This window comes from Lucilia cuprina, chromosome 2, assembly GCF_022045245.1.
Source record: "Lucilia cuprina isolate Lc7/37 chromosome 2, ASM2204524v1, whole genome shotgun sequence".
Lineage (NCBI taxonomy): Eukaryota > Metazoa > Arthropoda > Insecta > Diptera > Calliphoridae > Lucilia > Lucilia cuprina.
In genome coordinates, this window is record NC_060950.1 from 13,290,629 (window position 1) to 13,306,245 (window position 15,617).

The 15,617-nt window shown below is 31.9% G+C and overlaps 1 protein-coding gene across 1 annotated transcript in view; it reads right to left on the reverse strand.

Annotated features, from left to right (window-relative positions):
* Positions 1 to 15,617, reverse strand: part of LOC111680682 (nesprin-1) — a 147,794-nt gene that overhangs the window by 84,038 nt on the left and 48,139 nt on the right. Inside the window, exons 8-13 of the mRNA XM_046947714.1 lie at positions 15,116 to 15,269; positions 14,897 to 15,057; positions 13,692 to 14,834; positions 13,136 to 13,315; positions 12,665 to 12,902; positions 8,146 to 10,928 (exon numbers count right to left, since the gene is read on the reverse strand). Of these exons, the coding sequence (XP_046803670.1) occupies positions 8,146 to 10,928; positions 12,665 to 12,902; positions 13,136 to 13,315; positions 13,692 to 14,834; positions 14,897 to 15,057; positions 15,116 to 15,269 (4,659 nt within the window). The remainder of the gene's footprint in view (positions 1 to 8,145; positions 10,929 to 12,664; positions 12,903 to 13,135; positions 13,316 to 13,691; positions 14,835 to 14,896; positions 15,058 to 15,115; positions 15,270 to 15,617) is intronic.

Sequence of the window (15,617 nt, forward strand, 5' to 3'; positions counted from 1 at the left end):
CTAGTCTATAGTCTAGTCTATAGTCTAGTCTATAGTCTAGTCTATAGTCTAGTCTATAGTCTAGTCTATAGTCTAGTCTATAGTCTAGTCTATAGTCTAGTCTATTACTTAGACTGTCCACCATAGTGGACTATAGACTAGACTATACCGCAAACATATTGGTCCCACACTCAACTAAGAATCACTTTCAGGGTCGATAAAGCTATATCCGCCTGTTCGACCGTCCATTTGTGTGGTCAAACTTGATGAAATTTTGCACATCACAACTATTCCTTTGATCCATAGACGAAGTCATTGAAAATGGTTGAAATCGTTTCATTACTTTGACTGTCCCCTAATACAACCGTATCCTCCCGAGTAGAACTTTTTATCTTATAGGTAATTATTTTAAAAGTTATCTAATATTATCTACATAAATAGGGAGAACTTAGTTTTAAAGAAGTCTGAATTTGGTAATGATCCCCTACGCCCCTTTTGACCCTAGCAAGCATACAAAATGGCTTAAATGTTCAAAATCCATAAACACTTGTTTTGATCCAAGGACGAAGCCTATTGAAAAGAGTTGTTTTGACTAGCCCCCAAAAAACCGGAAGCTTAAAATTATTTGTGTTCTAGTATCTCTATAAAATCGGCCTTGAAGATCAAAATTAACTTATAATTACTTCTTTTGATCCAAGGACGAAGCCTATTAGATATATTATTAGTTAAAATCGATCCATTACTTCGGCTAGCCCCCATAAAACCGGGAGCTTAAAATTATGTGAAATGTTCTAGTATCTCTATAAAAATCTCCAAAACGTTTTTCATTATGAACTTTTTAACAACTATATGTGTATGCTATATATTTTTTGTATAACTTCTGAAAGGATCAGCGAATCTGACAGGGTTTTGATAAGATAAGAAGTTTTTGGTTTGAAGGAGTAGTTTCAAAAACATTTTTAATAAAGTATAAAGTTTCCTATTCTTATCTTTAAACATTATTCACAAAACCTCAAATTTGTTAATATTTAATATAAACAACTTAAAATGTTTTTGAGGTTTTAGTTAAAAAAAAATTTGCCAAAATATAATAATTTATGAATTTAATTATAATCAAAAAATCACCATTAAACAATTTATAATGGAAAGAGTAGGAAAGAGTAGAGTTAAAAAAAAAAAACAAACAAATTTTGAATTTATTATTAAGTGCGAGTAACTATGTACTTCATTTTGTATTTTATATAACAACTAGCTAACGCCCGGTATGCTTCGCTACTCCGATCGAAAAGAAAAATACATAATATTGAAAGTCCGTCCCTTATTTTTTAAATGTTCACTTGAATGCCAAAGTTCTTCATATAAAATTTAAAAATTCCAGCTTTATTAGTTTCTCAGATATATGAATTTTTCTGTTCAATACATGTGGGGGCTTCAAGCTACCCAGATGAAAGTCCGCACTTTTTCCTTAAAAATTTTTAGATAAAAATTAAAGTTCTTCTTTAAGAATTTAGTTCTATTAGTTTCCCAGATAAACGAATTTTTTGTATTTAATTCATATAGGAAGTGCGGCCCCCCTTCATGGGTAATCCGCCAATTTATTACACAAAATGTTTACATGAACGTTTAAGTTATTCTTACAAAATTTTAAGATTATAACTGTAATAGTTTCCAAAATAAACATATTTCATTTATATGGGAGGTAACACGCCCCCTAATGCTAGTCCGCCAACTTTTTAAACTAAATAATCATATTGAAACTATTGTGGCTCCAAATAAAATTTGAGGGTTCTAACTCTATAAATCGATTATCGAATAATCAAACAATCGACTTTTTGTCGAAAAGTCGAAGTCGACTATTTTGTTCCAAAAAAGTCAATAACTCGACTATCATCTGTGAAAAAAGTCGACTTTGTAAATAAAAGTCGATAAGTCGAAGAAATTCGGAAAAAGTCGAAAAGTCAAAAAAAGTCTTACAAAGTCGAAAAGTCGGAAAAACTCAAAAATAATAGAAACAAGTCAAAAATGGTGGAAGATTTTTAAACAGTGGAAAAAAGTCAAAAACTCTAAAATAGTCGGAAAAAATCGAAGAAAGTAAGAAAATAGTAGAAAAAAGTTAAAAAATTTCGAAAAAAGCGACAAAAGTCGAAGAATGTCAATAAGTGAAAAAGTCGAAAAAAGTAGGAAAAAGTCGTAATAACTCGAAAATAGTAGAAAAAAGTCAAAAATAGTCGAAAATTTCGTAAAAAGTGGAAATAAAGTCGAAAGAAGTCGAAAAGTCGAAAAAAAGTCAAATATAGTCGACAATTTTAAAAAAGTAGAAATAAATTTAAAAACTCTAAAAAGAAAAACTCGAAAAAAGTAAAAAATAATCGAAAAGTCGAAAAATGTCAAAAAGTGAAATAGTCGAAAAAATTAGGAAAAAGTCGTAAAAAGTAGGAAAAATTCGAAATATAGTAGAAAAAAGTCAAAAATAGTCGAAAATTTTGTAAAAAGTGGAAAAAAATTAAAAACTCTAAAATAGTCGGAAAAAGTAAAAAATAGTCGAAAATAGTCGAAAAGAATCGAAAAGTCTGAAAAAGTTGGAAAAGTCGTAAAAAGATGAAAATTCGAAAATATGTAGTAGAAAAAAGTCAAATATAGTGGATAATTTTAAAAAAGTGAAAATAATTTTAAAAAATAAAAAAACTAATCGAAAAAGTGGAAAACATCATAAAGTCGGAAAAAGTCGAAAATTTGGAAAACGTGGAAAAGTCGACTATTCAGAAAATACTAAAAGTCTAAAAGTCGACTGTTAACTAAATGAAAAAAGTCGACTTTTAACTAAATGCAAAAAGTAGACTTTCGTTTCAACTATAGAACCCTGTTATATTATCTCAAATATAGGGATTTTATATTTTCTTAATATGGGCGTGGTTCCTCGCCTACTTGAAATTTCAAAATAAAAATTTGCCTATTACCTATTCCAGATATACAGGAATACGCTGTAAAAAATCGGTTCAGCCGTTTAGAAGTCTATAGCGTTCAAACATACAAGCAAACGTTCATTTATATATATATAAAGAAGATATATACATAGAGACATACATATGTATGTGCATAATTATGTATAGAAATATAAAATAAAAATAGCCACACATTTAACAAATCCCAATAATAATAATAATAATAATAATAATAATAATAATAATAATAGGCATAGAAATATATGTTCACATTAAAAAATTTAATAGTATATGAGACACACTAAGGCCATTTACATTAAAAACGTCTATATAATGAACAAATAAAGTTTTGACTCGTTATGGTAAATAATTTCAAAACTCCACAAATGTGACAAATAAATCAGTTAAAATAACAAAAAATCGAATTTAATGATATTGTTTAAATTTATTTATTACTTTATTTTATTTGCACTTAAGTATTTTTATTTTAAATCAATTGTAAATAAAATCACCGGTAAATAGAAAGTACTATTTTTAGTATTGCACATTTTTACAACTTGTATAAACAAGTATATACAACATATGTATATACAACATAAACCAGTAAATAACTACATAAGATTCAACAAAACGATATATAGATAAAGATAAACATGTCTGTAGTTGTTGGCAATTGTAAACTTTTGTATGCATTTTCATATTTGCAACACAAATTTGCATTCCCAAAAAGTATCTTTTAAATGCGTTAGTCGGGGGAAAAAAAAACACAAAATTAGATACTTGTCGTTGCCTTAGGAAAAAAATTTGCCTATAAATTGTTGCTTACTTCTAGGGAGTGTCTAAGATACTCTCTTAAAAACCAAAAATAAACTCCCTGATGTGTGAAAAAGTAATAGATACATTCAAAAGAGTAATGCCAAATGTTGTCAAAAAAAAAAACACGTTTAACATTCGCATATAAGTACTACTCTCGAATATAGTACAAAGTTTTTTCCAGTTCAATTTTTACCAAAATCTTCCAGTATAGATCTTCTTATATATATTTTTTTATTTTAAAAATTCAAAATATTGCAGCTTTGTTGTTCTTGATAATTCGCGAATGATTTATATATTATCTTTTTAACTTTTTTTTGGCTTTTTTCGATTTTTTTCGACTTTTATTTACAAAGTCGAAAAAAGTCAAGAACTCTAAAATAGTCGGAAAATCTCGAAAAAAGTAAAAATAAAAAAAGTCTAAAATAGTCAAAAAGTCGAAAAAAAATCGAAAAGTCGGTAAAAGTCGAAGAAAGTATTTTATAAATAGTCGACTTTTTTCGACTTCTTTGGACTTTTTTTTTTTTTGCATTTTTCGAGTTTTTCCGACTATTTAAGAGTTTTTGACTTTTTCCACTTTTTTAAAATTGTCGACTATTTTTGACTTTTTTCTACCATTTTCGAGTTTTCGACTTTTTTCGACTTTTTCCGACTTATTTACGATTTTTCGATTTTTATTTACAAAGTCGACTTTTATTTACAACGTCGACATTTCCACTTCTTTCTCAGACCTTAGTCAAATTACCGACTTTTTTTAAACAAAATTGTCGACTTCGACAAAAAGTCGATTGTTCGATTATTCGAAAGTCGATTTATAGAACCCTACTAGAGCTAGATTCAAAAGAATTAGATGATGTCAAATGTTGAAAATATACGTTTAAAAATCACATTTAAAAAGTTTTTTTTTTCATTTAAGTTTTTACGAAGATCTTCCGTTAATATATTATCTTTATAATTTTTTTGCAATACAAGAGATATGTACATACAAAAGAGATATGTACATAAATAATTCGCGAATGAATTCTATACTGTCTTTTAAACTTCTTTGCAATGCTAGAAAAAGTTCACTTTTTAAATTTCTCTAAATATGTACTAATATAAAACATTGACAGATCGGCAAGTAATTCGTGAAATATAATCCAGAGAAAGAAAGCAGAATGTAATTAAAAACATGCTGCATTGGAGATCGTGAGTATTCACGAATAAATTGCAAATTATCATAACAGTTCTTTTACAGTACCAGATTTTGTAAATTTGTAATAGATCAATCTATTGGCAACATTGAACTTTTTGTCATATAAGCATATGCGGTGAGAACAATTAAATTATTCTCTTTATGCCCACTACCGTGACGTCAAAGTTTAATGTACGCTAACGTGTGTTGATGTCTAATCACACGCAATGTCGGTAATTTAAGTTGTACAGTCCATATGTTTTATGGTTATAGATTTCGAAATACTACTCTCGGAATAATCAATGCCACCGACAAATTATTATTTATTTAACACATTTTCGATAAAAAAAACTAAACTATTTACTAGAGTATAGACTAAACTCTAGGCTTGACTATGAACTAGACTATAGACTAATCTACAGACTAGTTTAGAGTAGACTATTGACTAGACGAACGATTAGATTCAGACTAGCCTATAGACAGCCTATACACTAGACTAGCCTAAACACTAGATTACAGACTAGAATATAAAATAAACTAGAATTTAAACTAGAGTATACACTAGATTATAGACTATACTAAAGACTATACTATAGAGTAGATTAATATATAGTCTAGACAATAGGCTCGACTATAGATTAGACTATCAACTAGACTATAGATAAGTTTATAGACAAATCTTTAAACTAGGCTATAGACTAAACTATAGTTTAGACTATATACTAGACCTAAAAATAGTCTATAGACTAGACTAAAGAACAAACTATATATTAGGCTATAAACTAGAATAAAGACTAGACTTTAGACTTGAATAAAGACTAGACTTTTGACTATGCTATAGACAACACAGTAGACTAGACTTTAGACTAGACTATAAACTAGAGTATAGACTAAACTTTAGTGTAGAATATAAACTACATTTTAGACTAGATTATTTTGGCTATACCATATTATAGACTAAAGCTTAAACTTTAGACTAGACAAAGAACAAACTATAGACCAGACTATAGACTAGAATAAAGACTAGTCTTTTGACTAGACATTAGACTAGACTATAGGCTAGAATATAGACTATGCTATAAATTAGACTATATAAAATAGAAAGCAAAATAGAATATAGACGACAAAAAAATTGCAAAAAACTGGATAAATATCTCCAAATTTCTTGCTAACTGCTAAAATTGCAACTTTCAAAAACCTTAGATTTGCCGAAAAAAAAACATCAAATTGGCAACATTGCAAATTAACAGCAACAGCAAGAGAAAAAAACCGTTTCAGTTGACTGAGAAATTAAAATATGAAATTTATCTGGATAATTATCTATAAAATGCTCTTATAAATTGAGAGCTTTTGAAAATAAAATTTACACCAAAACGAGAGAGTGAGGAGTGTATCTATGATTTTTCACCTATACTGATGATGTCATGTTGTAATGAGGAATAGGCATGTGAATAAGGAAAGAAATAAAAACGTGTTTGAACTCTTAAAAATGTTTGCGTCTACAACAGAACCGCTGAAAAGCTGAAGAAAAAAACATGTTAAAACTTAAGAGAGTTGCTTTTTTTTTGTCATGAAAACTATACTAACGACTTTCTGAACAACTTTTACCGGCCGGCTTAAGAAAAAACGAGTCATACTACTTTTCCCTTTTTATTTTCCAACTTTTTTTTTCGCTTTTGCCTTTTGTTGCGAATACAACTTAATAATCCTTAAACGAATAAAAGAAAAGAAATTATTTGCTAAATGTATTTAACACCAATTTGTATTAAAAATGGTAATTGGTATGATAAATATTATTGGAATTTATTGCAAATGTTTTGAGATCTTTTTTTATGATTCGTGTGAACGCAGTAATTATATAATTAACTAGCATACTCTGGGTGCTTCGCTACCCTAACTATTGTTCAATATCGTAAAAATATCAAAAAGTACCATCGGAAAAACGAAAAAGTACAAAGATCTCTTTCAATAAATTCTCATTTAATAAGGACCGTATGTTCCGGTTAACCATTATAAAGTATCCATTTGAATAATAGAAAAGTACCAAATAGTTTCCACTTCCAGAATATTATTCAGTCAAGGTTGAATATTTTAGAAAATTAAAAAACTACAAATTATGAGATAAAAAGTACTAAAAAGTTGTCTCTTAAAGAATCTTATTCAATGAGGACCGTGTATGTTTAATAATCATGTGGTTTCAGTTCATATTAAAGAACATACATAGAGTATCATTTGAAGGAAGAAAAAGTACCAAACGTGGAATAAAGTTTACCTAATAAAAAGAGTACAATTTTCCGCCTTTTTGCTTAGAAATATACTTTTTCGAGAATTAAGTTTACAAAATGTTTCGTATTTAAATTTACATATATATATCACAGATAAAACTCAAACGATTAAAAAAGGTACCAAATAATTTACTCGAATTTGGTCCTACTCGAATTCCAAAATAATATACAAAAAGCTTATTTTGGTGTGAGTAAATAAACTACTTTTTGAAATTTTATAAAAGTTGGCTCAATGAGTTTGAATAAAATTAAATTTCCCGTTTTTTCCCCTTTTTGGTACTTTTTTACCCAGTGAAACAGCGAAAACTTTATTACAATTTATTTAATATGAATAATTCAATAAACCGAAATAGTTTTCTTTATGTGCTAAAAAAGTACCATAAATACAGTTTTGTCCCTTTTACACCCAAAAATGACTGAATTTTAAAAAAGTACGAAACAGGTGTCTCATAATTTTGAAAGATGTATCCAAAATATTTAGGAAAATTTGCTTGTGTTAATTAGTTTAAAAGTTATGAAGGGCTGAAAAAGGTACCAAAATCACCTTTGTTACACATTTTTACCCCTTAAAAGTACGAATTTCAAAAAAGTACCAGACACCCATCTGCTCATTTTAAGAGTAGATACAGGTGCATTTATAATTTTTCTTGTATCCCTAATATTGTGTAAAATAATTAAGAAAACCTGTTTTACCCGTTTTTCCCCTTTTTACCCCTCCTTAGTGGATCTGCATAACCAAAAACAGATCTACTGTCAAAATTTCATGATTGTAGGTTCAGCCGTTTGGGCTGTGCGATGATGAATCAGTCAGTCAGTCAGTAACGCTACTCTTTTATATATATATATATAGAAGATTGGAGAAATAGTTATTTATAGAATTTGAATAATTTTTAAAACCTTCTAATTTTTGTGCAATTTTTAAAATTAATTATTAAATTAAAAAAAAACTCACCTGAATATTACCGATGGCATGAGTCAATTTTTGAATATTGAAATGAACTCCAGCCAAGTTTTGCACAGGTTCATCGGTGAATTTCGAACGTTCAATGGTGGCCTTAACACGTTCAACCGATTGCTTATATTCACGCCAACGATCATGTTCCTTTTCCAGTTCACCTTGTTGGGTTTTAGCCTGAGCCAAGCTATTGGTCAACTTAGTTTGCATATCGGATAGTTCAGCAGATAATTCAGATTGTTCATAGTTATTAAGGGAAGGCCAGATTTTATCGGCAGCATCTTGTATTTGTTTATGGACCAAATTGCGTATGGGTTGTTCATTGCCAAAGAAGATCTTATGTTCTTCTAAATCGCGCACCAGATTCTCATAGTCGATGCCATGTTTACCCAATTGCAAGCGATCTTCGGCTTCATGCAACCAATCCTTGAATTTGGAAACAAGTTTCATGAATTCCAAACGTGAATTGCGATTGTTAAGCAAGTATTTTTCACGTTCTTCCAGTTCTTGGGGAAGTGAAGATACTAGAGAGCGACCTTCGGATAACATTTCTATTAAAGAGCTAGGCATGCCAACCTCGGATTTAATGCCGTTATTGATCTTATTAAACTTGTCAAGATATTCCTTAACTTCGGCGCTAAGTTTTTGATGTTTCTGCAATTCATGTTCAACCGAATCGGGATCACGATCGAGCAAGGGTCTAGATTTAACATTGCCCTCATTGTTGTGCAACCAGTCGAGAATTTCCGAAAGTTCAGCAGCCATTTTCTTGTGATGTTCCAATTGAATTTGATGTTTTTGTCTTTGTTGTTCTACCGCTTTGCGTAGATTGCCCAATTGGTTTTTCAGCGATTGCAATTGTTCGGTAATGGAATTCTTATCGGCAGCTGTACCTTCAGACGCAATCTTTTGACCCTTATCGGTGGCCGAGGCTAAAATACCCTCACATTCTTGTATCTTAACAATGACATCATCGTATTTGGTGATTTTCTCCTCCAAACTATCGGGAGCATTTTCAATATCAATAATAACATCGGTATATTTCATGATAAAGGCAATGATTTCATTGATCAACGAAATGAATTGTTCACGCAATAGCAACAATTGTCTCAAATGAGCTAATTGATCTTCGATCAACTTGATCATATCGTCTTGTTGGGCCAGAATACTTTGCAATTCAGGCAAATCATCCACCTTCATATCGCCCATTTTCTGTTTGCTATCCTTTAATTCCTTAAGAATGCCTTCGTAAGCACCCAACAACTCTTGGACATCTTCGATTTTCGAGCCAACTGGTTTATTAAGATCTCTCAATCTCTGTTGTACGGTATTCAAGAAGTCCATGCATTCGGTTAATTTACTCTTAGCATCCTTGTATTTCTTGATATGATCTTCCAAGGTATTGACACGATCGCCCAAACATTGATTGATCTTACCATAACGATCCTTCATATTCTTGATATCTTCATTAAGCTTAAGTTTGTCTGGGTTGCTTAAGGTAGGCAAAATGCTCTTACCCTGCTCGTTAATGTCATTCATAAGACCACCCATACCGTTGGCATTATCCATCAATTTCTTATAGTGGGCCAATTGTTCTTCCAAAACAGGTAGACTGGAAGTTCTCAATTCTCCCTCAGTGGCAGTTTCCATTTCATTCAACCAATCACCCATTTTCTTCATTGAATCCTCAAATGCTTTGCGTCCTTGCAAAAGATCATTCAAAGATGTAGCTCTCTTACCACTTTCATCCTTGAGTGTCTTATAATCAGCATCGATTTCATCTAGAATCTTTTGTAAGGCAGCCTTGTCGGCATCCGAGCAATCCTTCAAGATATTAGCTGCTTGACGTTGAATATCGCTCAAGACACTGTCATTGAATTGTTTGGCATCCTCATCGTATTTCTTATTTTCCAAAAGTTTATTTTCTATCTCAGCCGAAGTAAGAGGATGATAGACGGGCAGTTTTCTAACCTCAGCAATTTTGCTCTTCAACCAGTTGCGAGCCTTGTCCAAATCATTTTCCAAAGCCTTGCGAGCCTTGGTGGCATCCAAAGCCTTATCCATTTCACCCTTCAAGGCGTCAGTTAGATTCTTATGATCACTGTGTAGATTTCGCAAAGCCGATTCTAGTTGAGCATATTCAGCAGGTTCCAATTCCGGTTGCATATTGCCAATTCTCTTTTCGAGAGCATCGGCCAATGATTGTTTGCTTTCGGCATCCTTCATCAAAGCCTTAATAGCCTGTTGTCTGGCTTCAGCTGATTTGGGTTCAAAGCCCATGGTTGTAGGTGCTTGTATTTCTTGGATTTTATCCTTGACCCAATTTTGCAATTGATCAATTTCACCCTTAACACCTTCTACACCCTTATTGGTAACATCCAACAATTGAGCCTTGCGTTCAAGACGTTTACCCAAATCGGCATAACGTCTATCCAAAGATTTCATTTGTTCTTCTACTTGCTGTCCATCCAAATTGCTAATAACATCTGCTACTTGAGCTGCCTTACCCTTAAGTTCTTGCAGTTTTTGTGGTCCCTGTTGGGTAAATTCATTTTGTATCTCCTGTATGGCGGCCATCTTTTGGGCACAATTTAAGCCAGATCCCTTGTCTAAGACATCCATACGTTTGATAAGATTATCGAACCAATTCTGCATATCTTGTACACCCTGACGATAGCCATCAATAACATTTTGTCCGGCTTGTTTCTTGGCAATAGCATCCATAAGTTGAGATTCCAACTTATCGATATTGTCATCGAGATCGGTGTCATCATCGGCAACTAAAGAATAGAAAAGGGTGAGGAGAGTGATTAGAAAAAGATTGGATATGTTTTATGATAGGCTATTGATTGAGTTCATGGATGAGTCTAATGAACTAGATAAATAACAAGTCTATAGACTAGTCGATTTACTAGTCATTTGACTTGTTTATCGACTATATAATGGACTTGCCTATAGTCTAGTATCAGTTTATGGACGAGTCTAATGACTATGGACTAAAAAAATAACTAGTCTATGGACTAGCCTATGAATTAGTTTATTTACTAGTCTTTTGACTTGTTTAGTCTATGGACTAATCTGTTGATTATAGTATTGACTAGTTTATGGACTATTCTATTGACTAGTCTAGGGAATTATCTACGGACTAGTCTAGGAACTAGTCTACAGTCTATGGACCAGTATTTTTAATGGACTGTGGACTGTCTACTGACTAGTCTATTAACTTTTCTATGAACTAGTCTATTGACTCACCTGTGGACTATTCTATTGACTAGTCTGTGAACTCATTTGTTGACTATATTATTGACTGGTCTATTGACTATTCTATTGACAAGTGTATGGACTAATGCATGGACTATTCTAGGGACTAATCTATTGACTTGTCTGTGGACATTCTATTTGACTGGTATATGGGCTACTCTATAGACTATACTATGGACTTAACTATTAACTATTCAATTGCATAGTCTATTGATAAGTGTATGAACTATTATATGTACTAGCCTGGGGACTAATCTATTGACATGTCTATGGACTTATATGTTGACTATTCAATTGAATAGTCTAGGGATAAATCGATTACCTATCGATTAATCTGAGGACCAGTATTTTGTGTGATCTGTATTCCGAACTATCTACTGACTAGTTTATGCAACTGTCTACTGACAAGCCTAATAACTTGTCTATTGACTAGTCTAAGACCTATTCTTTGGACTAGTCCATTGGCCAGACTTCGGAGTAGTCTATTGACTTTACTATTGTCAACTATATGGACTTGCCTTTAAATCGATCTATAGACTACTAATTATGGACTGGTCTACTGACAAGCCTATTGACTAAACCGTGGACTATTCAACTGACTATTCTATGGACTATTCTATTGTGTTTTGTGTGACCTGTCTTCTGAACTATCTACTGACTAGTCTTCTGATCTGTCTTCTGACTAGTCTATTGTACTGTCTACTGACATGTCTATTGACTAGTCTAAGACCTATTCTTTGGACTAGTCCATTGACCACATTTCGGAGTAGTCTATTGACTTGAATATTGTCAACTATATGGACTTGCCTATTAATCGATCTACAGACTACTAATTATGTACGGGACTACTGACTGTTGACTATTCCATTGACTATTCTATGGACTATTTTGTTTATAGTTCTAAGGACTGGTTTATTGATTAGTTAATCTATTAACTAGTCTATATACCAGTCTCTTGATTAGTCTATGGACCAGTATTTTGTGTGATCTGTCTTCTGAACTGTCTACTAGCTAATGTCTAATTACTTCTCTATTGACTAGTCTAAGACCTATTCTCTGGGCTATTCCATTGACCATACTTCGGAGTAGTCTATTGTCTACTATATGAACTTGTCTATTAATCAAATCTATAGAAGTGTCTATAAACTAATAAATGAACTGGTCCATTGTCTCTTCTATGGACTAGTCTATAAATTATCTATTCTATGGTCTAACCTATTAAGAAGTTTATATTGAATAAAATAAAAATACTTACGCGATCCAGTCATATCGAGCAATAATTGAGAACGTTTATCACCAATCGATCCCAATAAATCGTTCATTGTGGCCAATTCTTGTTTAGCAGCTTCGGGACGTAATTTACAAGGACGTGATAACCAATCGTTAACAGAACCTTGTTGTTTCTTAATCCAATCACCCAATTCGGCGCGTTGTTTTTGCTGTTGTTCTAGTTCACTAACGGAAGCAATCAATCCTCCTAAGTGTGATTGTACCTAAAGGGATTAAGATATAAGCAATAGATTTTTTTCCAAAGAGGTAAAGACTAACATATAACAAGGATAATATACAACAACAATAACAACATTTAGTATATATTTATAAAAAAAACAACAACAACGACAACAACAAGCCAATTAGTAACAAATTTCTCGCAAATAACCAACACCCTTTAAAATTTTTTTACTTAGATTTTGCAACACTTTTGCTTTAGAGCCACTGGACTTACCTTAGTGTTGAGAGCGTATAAACGTTCACAAAGTTTAAAATTTAAACGTATAATTTGTTTGAAATTTTCTATACGCTCATGAGCTACAGCATCCAGTAAAATATCATTAACTTCAGAAAGCTCAACATCGACTGAAACGTCATTATCCTTAGTTGAGTTTAGAGTTCTTTTACTGGGTATCTAATCTCGTTTTTATTTCGGTGTTGGTGGATATACATATTATGTGTTAGATGTTTTTAAGCACAGGTGATGGTTAGCAAATAGTACAAAAGTTATGGGTTTTTTTTTTTGATATCGGAAAAGGTGCATTTACAAGTGCGGCAACAACAACAACAACAAGAACAAATTAAAAAAAAATTATTTAAAAAATAAAATTAATAAAAAAGAAAAATTTAATTAGTTTAATAAAGAAAAAAAACAAAGCTTAGTTTATACAACTAATTAATTAAAAAAAGTTTATTACTGTAATTAAATTTTAATTAAAATTTTAAAAACAATTTTGGGTGCCTTTTTTGAAACTACTTTAAGTTAAAAATAGAACAAAACAAAAACATACCTGATCCAACAAATCTTCAAGTTTAGCGCGCACTATAAGTTCACGTTCGGGTATAACTTGCATGGCTGTTTCCAAAGGTGAGCTGGGTCTACTTATGGAAGCGGTAGCAGCTTCACAAGCTTGAACTGCACTAGCCAATCTAGACTTTTCATTATTCAATTTATTTTGCATATTTTGGGCACATTTCAATTGATTTTGGGCCATTTCCAAAGTAGTGGCCGGAGCATCCAATTCGGTTTGTATAATGGGTTCATATTCCTCCAAGTTACGCATAATACTATCCAAAGTATCTTCATATTCTTGGAATTTAGCCAAAGACTCTTGCAAACGATTGCGTATCTGTACAGATGTCTGCAGCAGGGAATTATAACTGTCCTGTATATTCTTCAATTGCGACTCGACGGTATCTCTAATGGCCGGAGTAGTAGTTTCGTAACGTTTTATTTGCATTTTACCCTTAGCATTGAGTTCATCAATATTCGATTGATATTTTTGTATTTCATCTAGTAAAGCTTCATGTTGTTTGATTTGTTCCTGAGTCTGTTGACGATTCGAAATGAATAGGGAATTGTGGGCCATCAATTGGAAGGATATTTGTAAAAGCCATTTTTCTATATCTTGTAAAGCTTGATGATATGAAGTGTAATCGTTAATTTCACCTTCCAAGTTCTTAATGTGATTGGCACAATCATTTTTAACCTTATCCCATCTGGCTTGCAAACGATGAACATCATCAAGATCGGTGGCCAATTCTTTAGCTTCTGCCATGAGATTTTCCAATTCGGAACCTTTGAGTTTAATATCACCCTGCAGTGATTTGTAACGTTCCAATTGTGTTTTCATCTCACTAAACTCTCCCTTAGTATCGGGTTGAGTTTTCAGTGTGGTTTCAACTTCATTAAGCCATTTCTCTAATTTCTCCATATTGACCGAGTAATCCGACCAACGTGATTGTTTTTGTTTCAAATCAATCAATTTCTGTTTGATAGCTACACCCAATGCATCCCAGTCTTCGCGTACTTTAGTCATAAGATCACGTAGTTTTTCTTGTTTATCTTCGGGCAAGACATTGGAGGCCTTGGAATAGGCATCTTGTACCATACCCAAAAGGTGTTGACCCTCGGGCAAACGTAGTGATAAGGACTGGAAAGGAAAAGGAAACATTTAAAAAAATTCCGCCTCTGTTTTCGAAACATTGTACTTACATTGACAGTTTCGATTTGTTGGGCCAACTTTTGTACATCATCATCACCATTGCAGCTATCCAAAATCTGTTGGGCCTTTTCAATCCAGGCATCCATTTCATTTTTATAATTAAGGAATTCCGTATGATCGGACAAATTCTTTTCGATCTTAGAAACCAAACCTAAAAACCAAAAATAATAATAATATATCTATAGGTTCCACTAAGACCAATCACTTACCTTGAGCAGATGTTAACAATTTGGTATAATTGGCTTGAGTATCAACAGTTTGATCACGAACTCGAGAGCAGGCACTATGTTCCATTAGCAATTCGCAGGCATCATTTAAATCTTCAACATTATCCTTTTCGGCCACAACTTCTTCAAGAAGTTTCTAAACGGAGCAAGAAATCACATGGAACCATTAGTTAGAATCTTTTACTTAACGATTATTATTATTCAGAGAAAGTTTATTTAAAAGCTTAGGATTATATATTATAGGAGAAAGCTTTAGAATAAGTTTAAAAGTTTTGATTAGTAAATCTCTTTCTAAAAGTGTGGGAGAAAGGTTAAAAGGATTTGACTCTAAAAATTAAAGCTCAAGGTTGATTTGTTAATTAGTTTAAGTGCATTAAATGAACATGTTTTTGTTTTTGTTTTTCTTATTACGAATTTTAATTAATTGTGCTTTATTAGTTTGTGTTTTTTGTTGTAAAAAGCTTGATACGGAACGTTTAACATT